This window comes from Lactuca sativa, chromosome 3, assembly GCF_002870075.4.
Source record: "Lactuca sativa cultivar Salinas chromosome 3, Lsat_Salinas_v11, whole genome shotgun sequence".
Classification (NCBI taxonomy): domain Eukaryota; kingdom Viridiplantae; phylum Streptophyta; class Magnoliopsida; order Asterales; family Asteraceae; genus Lactuca; species Lactuca sativa.
The window spans coordinates 260,342,442-260,361,904 of NC_056625.2; the positions used below are offsets into that span (position 1 = coordinate 260,342,442).

A 19,463-nucleotide genomic window follows, 5' to 3' on the forward strand; every position below is an offset into this window, starting at 1 on the left:
GACCTAACAAGAATAGGTTAAGGATTTTCAACGAGTATGCGACGAGGGGAAGGGTGGGTTGACGGGTTTAAGCCCCGTCTCGACTTAAACTTCATTCCATTTGAAGCTTCTAGTCCCTGCATCCCAAAACGTTATCAAATTAAATCCCTAATTTACCCTATAGCCCCTTGCTTCCAAAAATCATTTCAATCCAAGTCTATATGTTTCAATTTAACCTTAAACATCCAAAAAATTAATTTTTAACACCCCTAAGGTGTACAGCCTGGGAATTAATACGACTTAGGCTAAAATAAAATATAAAATACATCTCAGAGTTTTAGGGCTATTTATTTATTTATTTTATTTATCTATTTTATTAATTTCTTATTTAATTTATTTATTTACTTATTTTCAACAGAATGTTACACTTGCAGTAAAATGGTAAAATGACCATTTTACCCCTAGCCTACCTTGAACCAAAACTGAGGCCCAAATCCATAAACCCAAAAGGCCCAAAACCAATAGATCAACTAAGGCTCACTTATTGGCCAATTTTCCAAATTGGGCCCAACCCCTATATGGGCCTTACCCTAAATTCCAATAATTTCCGTAGCCCAAAAGCTTGATTTTAGATGGCCCAAAAAGGCCCAAACCAACAAAGTCCAAAGAAGTGGCGCAATCTGAGGCCAGAAAATGCGAAGCCAAAACTGACTGGGTACGCAGGGCGTACTCAGCTGTACGCTAAATGTCCTCGTTGCATGGCTTGTATGCTCAACGTACTCCTCCATTAAGCCATTTCTTCCATTAAGCTCTTAATGCGTAAGTCTAACAGTCCAAAACATAGATCTGAGTCCCAAAGAGTATCTAGAGCCATAAAGTCACTAACTTGGTGACTTTGCATGCCCCAAAAGATCCCAAATTTGATTTATAACATTCTACTTTCAATATAACGGCCATAACTCATGCATGGATGGTTCTAAGCTTCAAAGATGACAACTTTATGACTCTAAGACGAAAAGAACACCAAGAGTAGCAACTCTAAGCTTCAGAAATGATAATAATCCACAAGATCTCATTTATGGGAGCAAAATGGGTCCAAAACTCAAACATAGGAGATTTAAGCTATAACACAACAAGTTCAGAGCTTTATACCTCAAATGAATGCCAAAAGATAATGCTAACCCGGATCTACAAGCTCCCACTCTTACAATGAAGCTCCAGGATGATCTCCTTCATCCAAAACACTAAAAATGCACCTAAAAGACCTTCTAAGCTAAAGAACTTTCAACTATAGAGTTAGGGTTTCGAGTAAAGGGCTGGGAGGACAAGGAGGTTGAATAAATGAGGGTTCCAAGTCCATAAGGATGATTATATAGTGGCCAACCCCGAAAATTAAGGTTTTCAAAATCCTTACGTACGCCCCACGTACGTTTTTGTACGCCCAACGTACACCTCCGGATCCACGATCAAACCCTCGCATGAGTACGCTAAGCGTGCTACTTGGTACGTCCCACGTACTCGCTTTACAGCTTGTACGGTAAGTGTACCTTGTGGTATGACCTGCATAAAACTCAAGGACCAAATTTGACAATTTAAATAATGCAAAGGCAAAAGAGAAACTTACCAAGATTCACGTCTTACATATTTCTTTTGTCATGAATCATTCATTTACAAATACATTTTATTAAAATTTTGATGGCTTTAAGACGATTTGATTTAACACATAGAAAAAATTGGACGGTTACAAATAATATATATTTTTTAGCTTCTAAATCTATAATTTTATATTTTATGTTATATCCGTAACTTGATTTATCATTTTTCTTTTAAGTATATTTGATGAATGATGTCTGTTTTTTAATATTTTTTATCTTAAACAAATAAATTAGTTGTTATGATTTTATTTTAGTATTTTTAATAATTTTTATTTGAATAGAAAATAACAAAAAATTATATTTATTTAATATATAAATGATTTGCAAGTTTGGATTTAATTGGATTATAGAAGATAAAAAAAAATTAATTTTTTAATAAATGTGTGTGTTGAGATACATCGTAAATAATATATATATATATATATATATATATATATATATATATATATATATATATATATATATATATATATATATATATATATATATATATATATATATATATATATATATATATATATATATATATATATATATATATATATAAACCTGTTCACTTTTGAGATTAGCACATGTGGTTCACTTATTACACCAACACTTGAAACAGAACTCATAACAGGTTTCGTTTAAAGTCCAAAATAAGACGCCCTACAGAAGCATACGACGAACCTCCCTCTGCCACCGCCGCTATGCTTTTCTCTCTCATTTCTTTAACGTCCGTTCTGACCTTTTTATCGTTCATCAATCGTCTTACCCCATTTTCAATCTCCTCCGCAGTGACCACGACTTTATTAGCCTTCTGATTACAAAAATCCTTATGATCCAACTTAATCTCCAGTGCCAAACCAAGCTCCACCACCATTTCAAACGCATTAATCTGTTGCTCAGCGTCGATTGGCCATGCAGCCGATGGTACCCCAAACCACAAACTCTCCAACAACGAGTTCCAACCACAGTGAGACACAAACCCTCCGACTGCACTGTGAGCCAGCACAGCCACCTGCGGGACCCATCCCGTTACTTTTCCGATTCCAGCAGTCCGTTGCAGGAATCCTTCGGGCAATACCGTTCCTAGGTCTTCGTAATCACTCGGCGCTCTTGTTCTCTTATCTTTTGGAGGTCGACGCAGGGACCATAGGAAACGGTAGCCACTCCGCTCTAAGCCGTTTGCTATTTCCTTCACTTGAAACTCGTCAAAACTTCCCGTACTCCCAAAACACAGGAACACCACCGAGGAAGGCGGTTGACTGTCTAACCAGGTGATGATTTCATCATTACCCGCCGCTTTTAGGGAACAGCCTTCTAGGTTTAGTATCGGGCCCACCGGATACACCATTGGAATGGTGCAGTCTTCCGAGAATGACTTGATAGCGTGTGTTTCCAATTCCAAGAATGTATTCACAATGATCGCTTTCGCCTTTCTCAGTCTCCGGGCAGACCCCAGAACAAAGTCCAGCCCCTCTAGAGTCTGGAAGACGCCTGGAAAAACCTTTGTTGGTACTGGCTTGGCAAAACTCGGAACGTGAATCGTGGAATCCGAGTTGCTTAACACGACAATATCTTGGTTCTCATAATCATAGAGTGTCTGAATGTACAACTTAAATCTAAGAAACCCAGCATTAGAAGTGAAGAACACATATGTCGGAATATTAAACTCGTTTGCCACATCTATCATCCCGGTGCAGAACATGTCGACGACGAACCCGGCGACACGAGCCGAACCCGGTTGACTCATCTTGTTGGCGACAATCTTTCTTACGTATTTGCAGTGATTGTTGATACAATTAGTCAAGGCAGCCATGGGAACTTTTGAGACTGGTGGGGTTTTGTCTTGAGGGAGATCGATGAAGGAGATACGATCCATTTTGGTCTTTGCTAATGATTGGATGTACGTGGTGACGGCGGAGCAGGAGCCGAAGGTGGGAGGCGGGTTAATGAGGAGGACAGTAATGGAGAGGTGGTGGTCGCGTGTCACGAGTAGTTTTGCGATCTCGATGGTGGACATGATGTGACCAACCCCTGGTGCAGGGATGAAGACGAGCTCCGTAATTAGATTCTCCATTTCTGTTTTTTTCTTAAATGATTGGTTTGAAGTTTTATCTATGATATGCCAGTTCGGGGGGGATTTTAAAGGCATCTTATAATTCCTTATTTGAACCAACAGCTGGCTTTTAAATGTAGCGGACAGGCAAACTTTCTATCAAATCGTGAAAACACAGAACATCATGAGGGAAAAGTTGTTATTAGTAGTATGAAAAATGTTTATATTTTATTTAAAAGTGTAGGTATATCGTACTAAAAACAGTTTAAATGAAAAGAATATGTTTTCATTTGACTATTTCCTAAAAGTAAATAGCTTAAAATACCAAAGATAGACAATTCAAAACATATATTTTAGTGTTTATATTGACTTCAACGATGAGTCTTTGAAAGAATATTATATTTTAAAAAAAATAGGAACCATCTTATGAATGATATTTGGATCTTATCATCCGCATAAAAATAAAAATATTCTTCAATCATAAAATAATAAAAATATTTTTTAATTTATTTTTTTATCATCACTTTAAAAACTTTTTATAGAATAATAAAATTTTCAACCATCAATTGAAGAATAAAAATAAAACTTACATTAATTCTTATAGAATACGAGTAACAATTGCTAAGAATTACATTTATTGTTAAGAATAAAACTAAAATGCACTTTCAAATCGGGAAAAAAACATCAAAATCTAACAAAGATACTAATACATTCTAAAAGAATAATATTGCTAATAATCACTTTCAATTTGTGGTCCGTTCTTCAATCATCAACTTCTGTGAAAAACAAATCCAAATTGCAGTTTAGAATCCAATAATTCATTAACAAATGAAAAATAAAAAACTAAATTCATTTGGAAAAATATATGGACTTTTGAATTGCTCCAAAACCAATATTCAATAATTGTAGAACATGCATAAAACAATAAGAAAATATCTATATTCCATTCCAACAGAATTGAAATTTGTGATTCTATTCCAACAGAATTGGAACTCAAGATTCAATTACCGTATGCATTCTTTGGAAAATTATTCACATTTCCCAATGATATAAAATGAACAAAAAAAACACCACGTGCATGAATACAATGATTAAGACCACTAATTCACCAACCATAGGTTCAAGACTTCGTAAAATCAAAATCAAGACTTCGTTAAATCAAAATCCAAATTCCATAACGGAGAAATAAATCACAAAAATTATCAATTAGGACATATCTTTCGTGCAAAAAGAAACAAATCACAAAAATTATCATATTCTACAACCGGTAATCATCATACCATAAAGAATTAATAAAAAAACTACTGAATTATGGGTGATATAGAATAGTAAATTAAAACAAGCAAAATTTAACCTTATCTTTTAGATGTTCATCACGAACTAAAACAACTTGCTCAGCACCAAATCCACTAAAATGCTGATAGCCAACCCCATTGTTTCCAAATATGGTTTTGATATCATTATCATTTGTTTCATTTTCAATCAACATAGCTAGATCTCCATTGATTCGACTAGTTTCTGGCTTCAAAGCATCAACAAACAAGGGAAAAAAGTGGCAAAGAAGGTTGACAACACTTTGAGCCAGATTCAGAACTCTAGTATGAGTGCAAAAATTCTCACTTAATTGGAAAATCGTGGAGATAAATTGCATCCCTTGCATCCCTAGCTCATGGATGAAACTTACATTCTCATTGGAATCAACAAAATACATGTTGAAAAATTGAATAACTGAACAATAATAAACAAAAGTTATATATTAAATCCAAAAGTAAACAAAACTACTTAACAAATTTTGAAAACAAAAATCGTCTCTACACTGTGTAAATTTGTGCATGGTATAATGTTTAACACTTTTTACATCAAAAAACTAAAAAAACCTACTTGTTAGGATTAAAATCCTTAAAGATCTTTAGATTCTAAACAAGTAAAACAAGAACACAACGATAATTTAAAGAATGTCGAATGATTAAGTGTCACGCCTCAGAAGAACTCTATGAAGAATTGCTACTACAGAGGCGTGATTAGGGTTACAACGTAATAATCAAAGTTATCAAAAATATGATGCATACATGCACCTTAAATACTCTAAACCTAGAAATAAAGATGAGTAGACAGTCCCAACTCGTTAATACAAAAGACTAAACCAAAAGCCCAATGACGCAACATCTAATACCCAACAATCTCCCCCTTTGCGTCAATTGGGGCCCAAATCCATTAGCCTTGAATTCGCTTCTGAACTTCGTAAACTTTGGGAATGATACAAAAAATTGTTTGTCGCAATTGCATGTACTACAAAATCATGTCAGTGAAGCACTTGATGTCATCATTGTTATTGCCCTTGAATCTCTTCACTAAATCCAGTAGTGTACAAGTTCTTGTCAGAAAGGAAGAAACATGCCTTGCAAAAGACTGTACCAGTTCATTCCCTAGCTTGATAAACCACATACCATTCCTTACTGTAAATCTTCCCCAACTTCAGGTTTTCGAAGTCCTTTGGAGATTCCTTAAGAACGGCAGAAGGTTTCTTTCGTAACAACGCGGCTACCTCAACATTCATTTCTCCAATCTCCTGAATGTAAGACTTGATCATTATCTGGAGATAAGACATGATAGGTTCGTATTTTTCTTTTTTCTTTCAGCAACATGTTGTAAGGAACTAACCATTCATTGGGGTTAATACAAGGTAAGTCTGCAAGTGTGAGCTCGTAGCATTGACTAGCTGAACCTCTTGCCACTTTGAACTTTACGTTCGAAAAGCTGTCAGTCTCAATTGGTCCTATGTCTTTCACACCAATTATTTTGCTCAAGGACCATGTCTCGTATTGTAGCTTCATATGCTTCAGGTAGAAAGAGAACAACAAGTGATTAGCCCCGCTCTCCATGATTGGAATGTTTATCAACTTTTATGAAAGCATGAAACCTGAAAGCCTTTGGAGTGATGGGTAGATCAAATTGTGAATCTTGTGTATTTTGAAGATCAAAAGACATAATTAGCTCTAACCAATACTGGCTAGATAAATTGACAACATCATTATAGATTCGCTTCATGGTCCATTTGGGGAATAGAAGCTTCTTTGCTTTGAAGAGTAGCTTGGGCCTCCTTTTCAGCTCTTTTTTTTCATCGGCCTCTCGGATGATTCGTTGGTGCTTATCCAGTTCAACTTCACGAGCCTTTCGATTTTTATGCTCGTTTTCATCCAACTCTTCTTCGTCTTCACTGTTATCGATGATAGGTTCTCCACCGAACAGTTTTTCTTTACCCTTGGGTTCTTGCTTGCTCACATGGAAACCCACATCACCAAGTTTTCAACAGGGAAACCCACATCACCAAATTCTGCTTTTGTTCTCTGTAAGGGCTTCCACAAGAAGGAGATTTAATCGATCCTAACTCAACCATCATGGAGATGTTCTTTCAAATGGGCTACAAATAGGTCTTAACTACTGTCTCAACGTTTAAGAAGCCCAATTTACCACCAATGTGGAATGGGATGTTTGACCTCCTCTTCAAGAGCTTTTCTAAACGCGTCACAGATTCTGATTGTGCCAACAATGTAACGACCCAAAAATTAAGGGTAGAAGTTTCATTTTTATTATAGTAAAACACAGTTATCTTTAAATCTAAGTATACCAAAACATTGCTAATTAAAAACATTTATCAGAGTTCATCCCAAAATCACCTAATACGGAAAACACGGGTGTATGCGCTGCGATCAAGCTGAGCCCTTCCTATCCAAAACAATGATACCTGAAACCATACACCAATATGTAAGCACGAAGCTTAGTGAGTTCCCCAGAGCATACCCCACACAATCCACATACTCAAATAATCCATATTAGCTCTATAAGCTACACATATCACATAAGCCATGTATAAAAACATATGGGATGCCATGGAAACCCTCCAAGGTCTTACATCGGGTGCCACTGGAACCCCCACATGGTCTTAGCCCACTGCCATCGGAACCCCCACATGGTCTTAACTGCCATGGAAACCCGCACATGGTCTCAATCCACTGCCACGGGAACCCCCCGGGGTCTTCCATACCAATATCATATCAACATAACATATAATCAAATAACAGTATGCATATATAAACCCTATAAGCCCTACAAACAACATATAAAGGTGCCATGGATACCCTCCATGGTCTTACACCGGATGCCATGGGAACCCCCACATGGTCTTAGATCATTGCCATGGGAACCCCCATATGGTCTTAGCCTGGAATGGCATGTGAACCCCCATATGGCCTTATATCCAACTGCCTCGGGAACCCCCAAGGTCTTCCATGCAAGTATCACAAAGACAACTAACATACAAATACCACACAATCAACTAGCAAACCATATATAACTAATTACCATGGGAACCCCACATGGTCTTCACATAAATACATAATGTATCCATAGCACATTCATAGAAATCATCACAACTAAATAAATGGGTTGGCCTTGGTGCCTTATACCTATTGGTATGGCGAGGAGACTTACCTGGCACTACTGAAGTCCCACGGATAAAACTCTAGCTGCTAGTTGACAGATTTCCGAACTGTCAATCATCAAAACGACACCTAATTAATAATTGGGTTCCAATACATAACCATAAGTCCATGCTTGGGGTAAAAGACTACTTTACCCCCAACGTAGCTTGATTCAAGCCCAAGGCCTAACTCAGACTCCAAAGGCCTAAAAGTCAAGTAATGGGCCAAAGCCCAACATATAGCCCAATATTCCAAATTTGGCCCAGACCTCTACATGGTCTTTCCTTAAGGCCCATCCATTTTTTCTAGTCTATACTCTTGGTATTCCAATGGCCCAATATCTCTTAATCATCAAGGCCCAATTATGGCCCAATTTTCCAAATTAAGCCCAAGTCCTTCACATGGGCCTATAGCCCATCCAATTATTTAAGTCTATTTGCTTGTTATTGGATAGCCCATCAATAGCCTAATCACCAAAGCCCAATAGAAAGGCCCAACTCAAGACCGAAGTAATATTAGGGTTTCCAACCCAAATAATAGCCAATTAGTCAAATGGTTAGGCTTTTAGGTCAATTAGGGCTTCATTGGGTCTATTAGGGTTAAAAAATATGGGCACCACCCACTACCACCTCGGGTAGTGGAGGTCATCGGCGGCTCACGGCGGCGGCTACCACTTCGTGGTGGTGGTTATGACTTTAGCTAAAAATATCCAAGCATCCCAAAATAACAATCATACACACAAAAGCACACAACCATCCAAGGTGGCGGCTCATGGCGGCATAATGGCAGTGTGAGGTGGCAACCACCACCTCACAGCGTTGACAGGTTGTTTTCTTTGATTATTCCGGCCATACTATGATACAACAACCACACAACAATATCCAAACACACACACACAAAAAAAAATAACACACACACACATAGCCGCTCTGTGGCGGTAGGCGGTGGTTGGAGGTGCTAGCCATCACCTCATGGTGGTGGTGGTGGCGCTCTTGTGATTCCTGACCAAGCATCACACCCTCACACGCTTTCCTGTTGCGAAATAAACCCAGCCACCCACCTGGTGGCGCATGGCAGCGGTGGTGACACAAGAAGGCAAGTACCAGTGGTGATCAGGGTTAACAATTTCATCATCAGCGGCAACCACCATGGTGGTTATTCACGACTCCCATTCAACAGAAAACCACACACACACACAACCTCATCACAAACCACGAACCACAGCGGTCTCCACGGTTGTCAACCGTTGATCCCTACGACTGAAACACAACAAGTGGCTGCATTTTCATCTTCGTCAGTGGTGAGACAACAAAGACGGCTTCTTTTTGGTCTTATGGATCTAAAAGAGGTGGTAGTGGCCTAAGCATAGTGAGCGACGAACAGAGAAAGTTTGGCAGTCGCTCGGAGCTTCAACAGATCGGAGAACGAGAGACAGTCGGATGGAGGTAGCGGAAGGGTTCATGTGCAGCGTCTCTCTCTCTCTCTCTCTCTCTCTCTATTGTTCATGGCGTCCGGCGATGGTGGTGGAAACGTCTTCAACAATGTCGGCGATTGAACAATGGAGGGAGGAGGTGGCGGCTGTTGTTGAGAAGTAGGGTTAGGGTTAGACGGGGTGCATGTGGGTTATGAAGTATAAATACGGAGGTTGGCGAGGGTGACAGGTTCAACCTGTATCCATATTCAAACATTTGCATATATTACACGTTTGGTCCCTCTATATAGAAAATCTTTTCAACTTAAGTCCCAAAAATTACCATCTAGCCCCTTCTTGACAAATGATTTTCAACTTTGGTACATAATTTACTCTTTTATCCCCAGCCATCCAAAATCCTTTCATATTAAGTCCAAATGATACCAAACACCTCCTGACTTCTAAAATCCTTTGCAAAATAAATACTATATATACAATGTAACCCCCGGAAATTCAAATCATGTCATTTGGCTCCCCGAAACCAACACCTCCTGATTATTATTTGATTTTGGGCTATAATACTACAAAATAATGATAATAATTACCTTTCGGGGTTTCGGGTTTATTATTTAATTATTCTATTTTAAATGGGATGTTACAACTCTCTCCCACTTAAATTTAATTTCGTCCTCGAAATCGTTTTTTTTATCATTCATTACACGTTAGACAACTTGAACTACATGACCACAATCCTGAGCATACCGTAGCCTTTCCAAGGCAACCAAAACCAACCCCGCAGGGTTCTAATACCCGAAGATGAAATGAATACTCGCAACATGATCACATCTACTTAGTCTGAATTCAGAAGTCTAGAGATGGTCTGTCTCCCTGACAGACCGCCCACATCGAATCATTGTCGAGTTTACTACACTTTCTTTCAAATGGCCATTCAACTTCTGATATTATTTAGTCCAACTAAAACCAACTTAGTATATGTCCCGAGTGACAAGCAACTCCACACACGGATTCCAAGTCACTTAACCCACTTCAACTCTTCTTGCTACTACTTGCTGCTTTTCGAAAGCATCTGAGACCCTTCTGATCTCACACTATCTGTCAACTACTCAAAACATTGGATACATAACCGATTGCTGAGCCAAAAGCACATGTAGCAGTCTCATGTGACCTCTGAAGGATACATCGTCTAACTATAGCTGACCTATCTATACCACCACTCATGGCCCCTTCAATCCATTTGATCCATTCGATCACGATAGGCTGACAACCTGTCACCACTGAATCCGACGCAAAAAGGTGAATGCTACCAGAATAAATGTAGTCTTACATCATACCCGGCCTCCTTCGACCTACCGTTTCCTGATTCAGTTATGTTGTGACCTAATCACAACCTTGCGAACTGGCCCACCCTGCCCCAAGTCACTTGAACAAATTCGTGAATGCCACAGCTACCCTGCAGTCTTTCTGCACTTTCCATACTATTTGACTGCTTGTGAATGCTACGGCTCCCCCGCAGTCTTACCATACTTTCCACACTTTCTGACTACTACTGAATGCTACTGTTGGGTCTAATATCTGGTTTATACTTTGCTTTTCTAAGCATGTGTTGTTTTTAGTGTTGGGCAAAAATATTATTAGGTTTATTTGTAGCTTGGACCAAAACCTCATGGGATTTCGTTCTGGGTATTGGGTTTAGGCCTTGGCCTTAGGTCCATAGGTATATATAGGAGTAAAAGGCATGTTTTAGAACCAAGGGTGGGATGTTTGTGGTCAAGCATTAGTGAGGAGGGAAGCCATTGTTGAGAGAAGCATGACCTAGAGAGAGAACTAGTGTGTGTTTTGGACCTTGTGTATTGGAACATTATTTATATCATTAATACATTGAAAATTCATCAAGTTCTTCTTATTCTTCTCCATTTCATCTTGCATCATCCACTTGATTGGGATTCCTCACCATCAAGTGGACCGGATTGATACGTCAACCGATTTTAGGGACTTACATTTGGTATCAAAGCTTGGATCATATCAATTAAATTGGCAAGATCTTGAACGTTTTTGGACTTTTTCTTGAAGGATTTGGCATTTTTTGATAGTTTTGGAAAAAATATTGGGGGTTTGTTCTTCGTATTCTTCATAAAAACGAATTTTTGATCGAGTTTGGAGCTAAAAAGGTTTAAAAAAATCGTGTTTTCTTCGGAATTTTGTGAGGGAGAGGGTCTGATCTGAGGGTTCTCGGCCGTAAAACTCATATTCGGTCAGCAGGTTTTCGGTCTGAAGCTCGTTTACAGCCGAAAACAAGGGTTCTCGATGGAGCAGGGTCTACGGTGTTCTTGGTCCGAAGCGTTTACAACTGAAAGTCGTTTGCGGCAGAGCGTCTCAGACGTTTTCGACTTCGGATAGTTTTCGGTTGCGCACGTGTTTGGTCAGCAGTCTCGCATGTGGTCGGTTTGCAGGAGTTCTTGGCCAGCAGACTACCATGTGCGAAAAATCTCGGTCTGACCAAGAGACTTTGCAATTTCGGCCATATTTTCGGATTGTTGACATTTTTAGCCTAAAAATCAATTTTTCGAATTTTAAGGTTTCGTTTTTGGCATAAAGCTTTGACTTTTGATTTTTGACTTCCTAATTTGACTTTTGACCTTAAAAATTTTCTTTGACTCTCAAGTTTAACCTTTGACTTTAAACTTTGACTTTCTTATTTAACTTTCAAGTTTTCACGTTTAGCTTTTTGGTTTGACTTCTAAGTTTGACTTCTAAGTTTGACTTTTAAGTTTGACTTTTTAAATTTGACTTTTAAGGTTAACTTTCATAGTTTCAAGTCAAAGGGCAATTTTTGATAAACAATGAGTTATTTAAACACCAGGGTCGATGAAACTCCTTGTACTCAATCTTGTGAAGCTACAATTAAGTTTCTCCATGATCAAATCGATATATTAAAAAGAGAAAATGAGGACCTTAAATATGAAGGATATACACTTAGGAAATGTCCAAAAAAACTTAAAAGCACAACTAGAGGCCAAAACAAAGGACTTTAGGAAACTTCATGATAGGTCATTATATAGTGGGTTGGGCTCGACATCTATCTTGTCATTAGTATTGTTAGGGTTTTGGTGTTTGTAATGGTTGTTGTTTGATTGTGTGCGGCCGTCCATGTGTGTGCGGCCGTACACCCTGTGTGGCTATACACCAATGTACTGCTGAGGTGATATAAATAGTAAGAGTCTGTGTCAGTGTCAGGTGATATATGTGTGTGTTTCCCAAGGTGTATTTGACGTTTATGTGATATAAATGTGTTCATTGAGCATGTGGGTAATGATCAGATTCTAGTCCAGATCTATGTTGATGACATTATCTTCGAGTCTACAAGTCCACAGCTATGCAAAAAGTTCGAAGGAGTGATGAAAAAGAGGTTCGAGATGAGTTCACTAGGTGAAATGACCATGTTTTTGGGGCTTCAGGTCTAACAAAGATCAATCGGAATCCTGCTCCATCAAGCAAAGTATGTGGAGGATATACTTGAGAAGTTCGGGTTTCAAGACGCAAAACCAGCCTTGACGCCAATGGCGGAAAGACCCCTGCTGACTCCAAATACTGACGGCGAATCCGTAGATCAAACTCACTACAATCGATGATCGGCTCATTGATGAATCTAACTGCAAGCCGTCCAGACGTCATTTTTTCAGTTTGTTAATGCGTACGCTATCAGGCTAATCCTAAACTTTGACATCTTATTGCTGTCAAAAGAATTTTTCGGTATCTCAAAGGGAGCCCAAATTTGGGTCTTTGGTATCCGAAAAATTCCGAATTTGATTTATATGCATTTGCTGATAGTAATTATGGAGGCTGTGAGCTTGACAGGAAATCTACATCAGTAGGATGTCAATTCCTTGGTGACCGGCTGGTGTCTTGGCAGTGCAAGAAACAGCACACGGTCTCAACCTCAACAACAGAAGCTGAATATGTTGCTACCTCTGCTTGTTGCTCTCAAGTTATATGGATCCAACATCAGCCGTTGGATTATAGTTTGAATTATTTAGAACCCCCTATATTTGTGACAATGAGGCTGCAATACAGATTGCTAAAAACCTAGTTCAATACTCGAAAACCAAGCACATTGATATCAAAATTCATTTCATCAGAGATTGTTATGAGCGTTCGCTCATTTGGCTGGAACAGGTTCCCACTGCAAATAATGTGGCAGATCTGTTCACAAAGTCGTTTAACGAAGCTCAATTCGATGCGCCTGTAAGCTTTTTGAAAATGATACGTTTTGAGGACTAATTTTTCTTTTAGGTTAGTTTAAATTTGCACATTATAATTTCCTTCTCACCCATGCACAAATTTAGGGGGAGAAATAATCAAACAACAAACAAAAATTAGAAATCTAAAAATCCAAAAATGTTAAGAAAGTAAAAAAAAAAATTAAAAAAATATGTTGCTGATAGTTCTTATCTGTAGGAGATATGTTGTGAAATGATATATTCATGTGATAACAGACAATCTGAATCTGTGTAAGGTGCCTAAGTCGAATTGTTTGAGATTTGTATTTGATGCGTTGGTAGGCATGGAAAGTTTTAAAGTGGACTTGACTAGGATTAGATGAACTTAAAAATCTAGTGAACTGACAAATCATAACCTAGATAGTTCCACTTAGCCTGATAATACGATGCCTGGGTAGGTTGAGAAGAGAGATATACATGGGTATTTGCGGATACATCAAATGATCTGTATCTAGAACTGTGGATCAACTTTTCCTCGATGTGCAGACTTCGTCCTTAATTACGGTATTGACGGGACAACTGTGGAATTCCGATAAATTATGTTTGTAGAAAATTATTTTCTTTCTTTCTATCTGTTAGTCATATGTTGTTTCCTCTGCTGATTGGAAGAGATCCTACCTGGAATGCAACATATGCAACTTTGTCTCTCTACATCTTCTTCTATGCTATTCTTCCTACATGTTAGTCATATACTGTCTCCTTTGTGTGATTAACAATCCGACCTGGAACACAGCATATGCAACCTTCTACTTCTAAATCCCTCTCTAAACTCTAGTTAGTCATATGTTTCACTCTCTTCGTGATTGGAAGAAATCCGACCTGAGTGTACATCATATGCATTCTAAATCTATTTTCTTCCTTAATGATTGTATGCTCATCTAAAATAAGGAGTATTCTGGAAGTCTTTGATTATTAGGGTATATCAGGAAGTTGGAAACACATTCTAGTACAACTAAAATTGAACAAATAATAGGTTGTCTGTAGATCTCGCTGCTCAATTTAGGTGGACAACAATATCTTTGGTCGTCGTCAGACGAATGGTCCTTAGGAATTTCATATATGTATATGAGGTCACAAAATGTCTTGTCATTTATAGTATGTCCTAATTTTGTCAAAATCTTTTGTGCTTAAGTGGACCATAATACCGACGATTGACCAGATTTTTTCATGAAGGGAGAGGTACTGATAAGTGGATTAAGGCTGCCTAACAACTTTGATCCCAACATAACAAATAGTTATTAGCGCTAGTTTTAATGATAATCATTTATTTTTAATTAGTTTTAATTTTATTTTGTTTTCATTTTTTTATTTTTTTAATTTTATTTTAATTTTATTTTTAGTCCTTGAAAAATGCATCATGATCAAAAATCTTTTGGGCTGATTGGGTTTGAATTGGTCCGAGGTATATAAAGAGAGTGTGTGGCCGGACACTCCTTTCCTTCCATTTCTCTAAGTATAGTCGCACACTCCCATCAGATTCTCTCTCTTTAAAAGGCTAAAAATTCGATATTTTCTAGAAATTCAACACTCAATCGCGAAGGTATCATCTAATCGACCATTGAAATGAAATTATTGAGCCTAATCGACTGAAATTCCTTGGTTTAAGAGCGTTTTTCGGCAGAAATGGACCGTGTACGGATGCACACCCATGTACGGCCGAACACCCGTGTACGGCCACACACCAGTGTATGGCTGTACACCAATGTACGACTGCACACTGCGTACGGATAGACTTCTGAGTGTATGACTGTACACACCACTTAGTCCTTAAAATTTGAAATTTAACCATTTAAAAACCTTACTCAAATGATTTTTGGAAAATACTTGATATTTATTGATGAATTCTCTTGTGTTTTTCTCATCTCAATATGGCAGATCTTGAATTCGCTAAAGTTCACAATCTGGCTGTCTACCTTCTTGATCCTCCAGAGGCTCACTCTGAGTTTCAATTCATAGCGAATGGTCTAAGAATATGTTGCCTGTTCTCTGCTCTTACCATGTGTCTGATCATTTATCAGAAATTGGTGAAGGAATTCTGGAGCAACGCTGTAGTGAAGAAAGATAACAAGGGTGCCAAGTTTCTTGAGGCTTCTGTACGTGGAAAGAAAGTCCTGGTTACCGAGGAAATTATTCGAGAAACCCTGCGGATCAATGACAAGCCTGAATTCCCAATGGAGATTGAGCTGGACAGGGCTCAAGAGATTTTGAACCAAATGGGATATGAAGGATCATTTCCCCCCACTCTCAAGAAGCTTCTGCCTCCGTGCTAGAAATATTTAGCTCATGTGTTTATGAGCTGTATCTCTGGCCGGAAGTCTGGAGCTAATGAAATATTCCTGGTTAACACTGGTGCAATTGCTGCCTTAGTGTCCGGATTTGAGTTCAACTTCTCAAGGTTCATTCAACATGAGATGAGTTTGAACATTGAAGGCAACAAGAGGGATAAGTTCTTCTTGTACCCGAGATTCCTTCAAATCATATTCAATATCAAGCACCCTGAAGTTGAAAGAGGAGGAGAAACTCTTGATCTTAAGTCGATTGGCTCAAGTGCTTTTGGGCTAATGAAGCAGAATCGACCAGGGAAAGTTAACTTTGAAGGAAAATTTCCCCTGATCAAGTTTCGAATCTTTGCTGAGGAGAGTGAGCAATCTGAATCCGCAAATCTTTCTAGCCCCGCAGAAACCGAAGAGGTCATTATTTCGGCCTCTGAAGATGAAAACGAAGAATGTTATGTTTCTCCTGTTGCAATCGAGCAGAAGAGCATGACCAACTACAGAATATGGAGATTCAGAGCAACATTCATTTGGAGGTCAATGATGAAGAAAATGAGGGTGATGATGATTTTCTCAATCAAATGGATTTCTCTAGCTTTGAAAATGAAGAAATCCCACTCAACCTTGACCTAGATCATGAAGACCTAGGTCCAAGATCAACATTCTTTGACAACTTCTTTTTCAACGACAATGAAGTTTCTCACATAGCAACTGAGTCTAGGGGTGCTGATGACGTTCTCAAAGCAATGCCTCCAACTTCAAGAGTGATGGTAGAATCTTCAAGCCATAAGGATGCAGTTTTAGAGATTCCTCCCTCTGATACAACTATTCCTTCATTTGTACCTTCCTCTAACGATCCGACACAGACACATACCTCTCTGTGTCCAGTGAAAAGAAGGCGTCTTGATCCGAGGCAGGGAGTGCTTATTCAGGATCAAGCACCTCTTGCTCCATCCACTGTTGTCACCACAACTGTTACTACACCACACGATGAAGGCCCAAGCACCACATTTGAAACTGGCGGGTCATCTGCTGTCCCAGAATACTCCCCATCAAGGCCTTCGCTGGATGAAGCCTCCATTAGGCTAGCAAGGCACTTGGCTCAAAATATTTCTGAACCTTCCTCACATGGAAAAAGCAATATCTATCGAGGAAGGTTGTTCAGGTGATGGTGATTCTGAGGTGTCCTCTCTTAAAGAAGAAATTGGCATTTTAAATAATAGAACATTGAGAAAGACATCTTAATTGGAAAGCATGATGTTAGGATTGCTGAGCTTGAGGAAGAAAATTCCATGAAGTCAAAGCAAATCTATGAGCTTCAGACCAATCTTGGATCCCTAACTGCCTTTTATTTTAGCTTGAAGAATAAAATTTTTGAAGCCTTTGGAGATAAGTTTCAGTCTTTATTTCAACAGCCAGGTGGTGTTGAAGATCCTCCCGTTGCTCCTATCCAGACTTCAGAAGGCGAATCTCCTGTTGACCAACCTTCTCCGAGAACAACAAGAATTGTTGACTGATTTGATAAAGAGCCTATAAATGCCATCCCACGGATCAAAATCAAACATGGCCAAAGAACAGTCACTGCTGGGCAGAAGGAAGGCTTGCTTTTCTTGAAAAGTTCAAATGATAATCGCAAAGCAGATGAACCTCCACTCATAGTGACTGATCTTACAAGGAGAAAATTTGGTGATGAATATGGTGATCGTACAGGAATCAAGATGTGGGGTTATGATCCTAAGCTTAAGTTGTGGGTGGTTAAGAGGAATTCTGGAAATCCAGAATACTACAGAAGCATACATCACTTCAACTCATGGACGAAAGTTAATCTCTCTGAACTCTCTAGGGCTCGCTTCCACAATCCTTCTCAAAGCCCTAGTGTTTTCATATTCAAGCATTTTTTGGATAATCAGGTCAATGATAACTTTCCTTCGATGAAAACTGCAAAAGCATTGATCAAAAAAGACAAGCATGTCCTTGATCCTGAAACCAACCAATCAATGAAGATCATGTTATGGCAGGCTACTAATCAAGTGAACAATATTCCAATCCCACAACACTTCCACGATGGATATCTTGATAACATGGAATTTTGGGCCTACGATGATGAAACTGCAACCGCTGCCATCAAGTTCAGAAATAGAGAAGAGGTTCTGAGGCTTATTAGTGCTAAGGATCTCCTCAGATTCATGGAGAGAGACATTCATACCCTGGCTCGTCATCAAATCATATGCATAAAGGAGGTCATGGAGGCTGCTGCTAATGAATTCACATGAATGGTTGCCACGATCATCAATGAAAATCTTTGGATGGGATCCATGGGAAAATCTGACCTGAAGCTATTCAAGAAACCAAGTGTTTGAAGACCATGCTCAAGCTAGCCACAAACCAAGGGGGAGATTGATAGGTCATTATATAGTGCTTTAGGTTAGGCATCTATCTTGTAATTGGTCTTGTTAGGGTTTTGGTGTTTGTAATGGTTGTTGTTTGATTGTGTGTGGCTGTACACGTGTGTGCGGCTGTACACCTTGTGTACGGCCGCACACGCGTGTGTAGCTGTACAACGGTGTACTGTTGGGGTGATATAAATAGTAGGAGTCTGTGTCAGTGTCAGGTGATGTATGTGCGTGTTTCCCAAGGTGTATTTGACGTTTATATGATATAAATTTGTGCATGCTTGGCTTAATCATTCTTCTACTCACTGCTACACTCTAAATTGTTTGCAATATCATATGATCACTGATTCAGATCATAAATTTGGGGAATAACACTTCATGAAGAATATAGCAACAAATGTGCGAATTGTACCTATGTTAAGGAACAACTTGCTAAATTGACTGCCAAACTTGATGCATTCAACGTTAAGAAATTTGATGTGTCAAGTGAGGCAGTTGCATCCATGATAAAGAAAAAATTAAAAGTTAAAGATAATCAAACTAAGGGTTTAGGGTATCATAGTGTTCCACCTCCTTTCAATGACAACTATAACCCACCCCTTGAGACTAACAAGGAAGAGATACTTGCTTAGTATGGCCAACCCCCTGCACCATCTTTAGTTAAGACTGAGCAATCAGGTCAAACCGAGGGTGTTGAGATGAAAGATACTAATGATTCTACTTCTTGTGCAGGTGAAGTACTGGAGGATGAGGACAAGAAGAACATAATTAATTCTAATTCTGTTGATTTTGTTGATTCTCAAACAAGTGACTCCATGAACTCTGTATCTGTTGCTTCTGAATATATTGCTTCTAATCAACCTGCTGTTGGTAAATACAAGCCATCAGAACAAGTGAAATAGTCGGCTTGCTGTATGTGTGCATGTGGAAAC

General features: G+C 38.7%; 1 protein-coding gene across 1 annotated transcript; it reads right to left on the reverse strand.

Annotated features, from left to right (window-relative positions):
• Positions 1-2,174: 2,174 nt before the first annotated feature.
• LOC111911646 (anthocyanidin 3-O-glucosyltransferase 2) lies at positions 2,175-3,959 on the reverse strand. Its single transcript, XM_023907397.2, has one exon. It carries the CDS (start codon positions 3,769-3,771, stop codon positions 2,245-2,247), a length of 1,527 nt encoding a protein of 508 aa, XP_023763165.1. The 5' UTR covers positions 3,772-3,959; the 3' UTR covers positions 2,175-2,244.
• Between the last annotated feature and the right edge of the window lie 15,504 nt (positions 3,960-19,463).